General features: G+C 38.6%; 1 protein-coding gene across 1 annotated transcript; it reads right to left on the reverse strand.

Annotated features, from left to right (window-relative positions):
- Positions 1 to 1,181: 1,181 nt before the first annotated feature.
- On the reverse strand, positions 1,182 to 2,285 carry LOC107466330 (uncharacterized). The gene has a single exon (XM_016085305.3). The coding sequence runs from the start codon at positions 2,078 to 2,080 to the stop codon at positions 1,427 to 1,429; it is 654 nt and encodes a 217-aa protein (XP_015940791.1). The 5' UTR covers positions 2,081 to 2,285; the 3' UTR covers positions 1,182 to 1,426.
- Positions 2,286 to 2,672: the final 387 nt, after the last annotated feature.

Below are 2,672 nucleotides of genomic sequence, written 5' to 3' on the forward strand. Positions count from 1 at the left end.
TGGCATAACGTAGTTTACAACAATTGGTGGCGAAATAAATTTGTTTAAAACAATATTTATCTACAACTACAACTAATCCATTTGCTTTCAACCATACAAATATACACATGGTGCCAAAATAGCCAAGGCATGCTTAATCAACATGGGATTAAATTATATAAAAAAACACACACACACACACACACAATATCCCCACCATTCATCTGAAGAAAACATCTAGTTTCTTCATTACCCTAATTAAACACCGCCATGGAGAAAACACAAAATAAAGAGAACCTAGAGAACACCGTAAAAAGGAATTTGGAGTGAAGTGGGGAGAGAGAGCATTTTTTCTGCGCCTTTTGCTTTAATCGAAGCCACTGCTTTCGCCGACCTCGTTCTTGGCGACACCCACCCATCCCCATCTATACTTTCATTTTCTATTTTCTTATCACATTATTTAACTATTATAATGATACTCCATAATCATGTTTACGGTCACCAAGTACATACTATATTATCGCGTTAGTATTATAGTTTAATCTAGAGGCATATTTTCGGATAACCACTGTATAATAAAATAATTGAAATAAAATTGATGTGCAGGGCATGCAGTTTGAAAGAATTAAATTGGACCACTATATATATTTTTTTTCCTGAAAGGTGTTTCGTCATCACCGGCAACTGCAGCATTGACATAATCGACACACCGCCCAATTACTTTGATGCCATACAAACATGCCCAACGGTGCTCTCACAGCACCTTTCCATTTCATTCCAACCACGAAACGGCGTCGTTTAGTGGACAACCTTACAACATTCGAACATGTTTTGCTCACACTTTCCTAATGCCTGCTACACTACTAGCCAGTAGTAGCCAATAAAATATTAATACTTAGCAGTATTACTAGGAGGTTAATTTATAAAAAAGAAAATAAAACATACTTAGTTAGAAATGGTATCAATTTATTAACTACAGTCGTAGATAGGAAAATGAAAGCTCCGTTGAATTAAAGGGTGAAAGAAAATAAAAGAAATTCGTTCAACAATAACAAACAGAGAACTATAGAAGACATTCTCGATTGAAGTGGCCTACAAAGCATCAATCAATCAATCAATCAGCAGACATAACAATCAATGATCCGATCATCTCAGAAACAACAAAACCCAAAAATGGAAGAAATGTGTATGACGAGAACAAATTGAAACCACAGAATAGTAGGTTGATGATTAAGTATGAACTAATTGTGATTGTAACAATAGTAATCACCTAGAGCAAACAAAAACCAGACTACTATGTCTTTTTGTACATCGAAGGGGGTAGTGATTAACAATAATAATGTACAAAAATAGATAAATAAAGGGAAAAAAGAAAGGGCAAGGACTAATTAAACCCACCTTTAATTTGCTCTATTCATGTTCCTTTTATTTGATTGTCTACTACTCACTACTGCCCCTGACCCCAACCACCCCAAATCTTGTCTCCAATGAAACTAACTAACCTCCTAACTGGACCTTTCTCCTCACCACCTTCAACCCCAACATCACCGCCGCCGTCACCAGCTTCATCGTCAACACGACCAGCCCCGCTGCTTTTACTACTCTCCGCCGCAGATTCCATGGGTTCATCAGATACCAGCGCCAACTGCTCGGGCTTGCTCTTATAAGAACCCTTCTTGTTCCTCTTGTCTTTCTTCTTGTTCTTTGGGGGCTCGTTATTGCTCTCTAACCAGGCCTCATAGGCGTCGATAATTTCATGTATGCGTCGTTGATTAGGAGAGTTGTCCCACCTTTCCCAGTAAATCTTGTAGCAAATGAAGCAGCCGCAGTTATACAGAGGCGGATGGTTACCCTCCACAACCACCTTCTGGCTGTTGCCGTTATTGTTGGTGGTGGTGGTGGTGGTGCGGCGAGGTTTGGGGTTGGAGGAAGAGGGGCTAGAGGAAAAGGGGCATGTTAGGAGATAAGCAAGGACTTCTAAGTCTTGAGGAGAAAGAGCGACGGTGAGAGTGAGGATGGCGGGTGGCAAGAAGGCGAGGTGGTGGTCCGATATTACCGGCGGCGAGGGATGCACCGTTCCTTTACGATAGAGCTTCTTCATGTTTTCTTGGTTTTCAGTCAACCTGAAGTTGTTTAGCCTCGACAGTTCCAAGAGATGAAGATTAAAAAAAGAGAAAAGAAAAGACTTTGGAGTTTGAAGGGTAGATGAGGTTTTATTCTGATTCTGTGCAGAGAAGAGGGAGAAAGAGAGAAATAAATGGGTGGGAAGAGAGAGAGAGAAATGAAGAGATGCTATTGCAATCGGTATCTGATAGTATTAGTAATAGTAATATTAATTAATGTGTTGTGGTAATTAATGTAACATAATGAAATTGTTAATGGAGTATACATTGGGAAGGGGTAGTGCTCACGTGTGATGCGGTTCTTCATCACTTCCTGCTCCTCTGCTATACCTGCCACTCGATACTTATTTTTTTTTTAAAAAAATTATCAAAGTATTAGTGAATTTTATGAAGGTGCTTTCTGTGGTACCCATTATGTTACCATGGCTATAGTGATTACAAGCAATCTATCAATTAAATGTGAACATCTGATTTTTTTTTTTAATTTAAAAGCGTATTACTAAAAGTATTGTTTAAAAAGAAAGTGTTACCCTTAATCGTTAACTTGGCTCTGATACCAAATTTTTTACT

This window comes from Arachis duranensis, chromosome 1 (assembly GCF_000817695.3).
Source record: "Arachis duranensis cultivar V14167 chromosome 1, aradu.V14167.gnm2.J7QH, whole genome shotgun sequence".
NCBI lineage: Eukaryota > Viridiplantae > Streptophyta > Magnoliopsida > Fabales > Fabaceae > Arachis > Arachis duranensis.

Coding starts and splice junctions, on each gene's coding strand:
- LOC107466330 (XM_016085305.3), bottom strand. CDS start 2,080: ATGAAGAAGCTCTATCGTAAAGGAACGGTGCATCCCTCGCCGCCGGTA.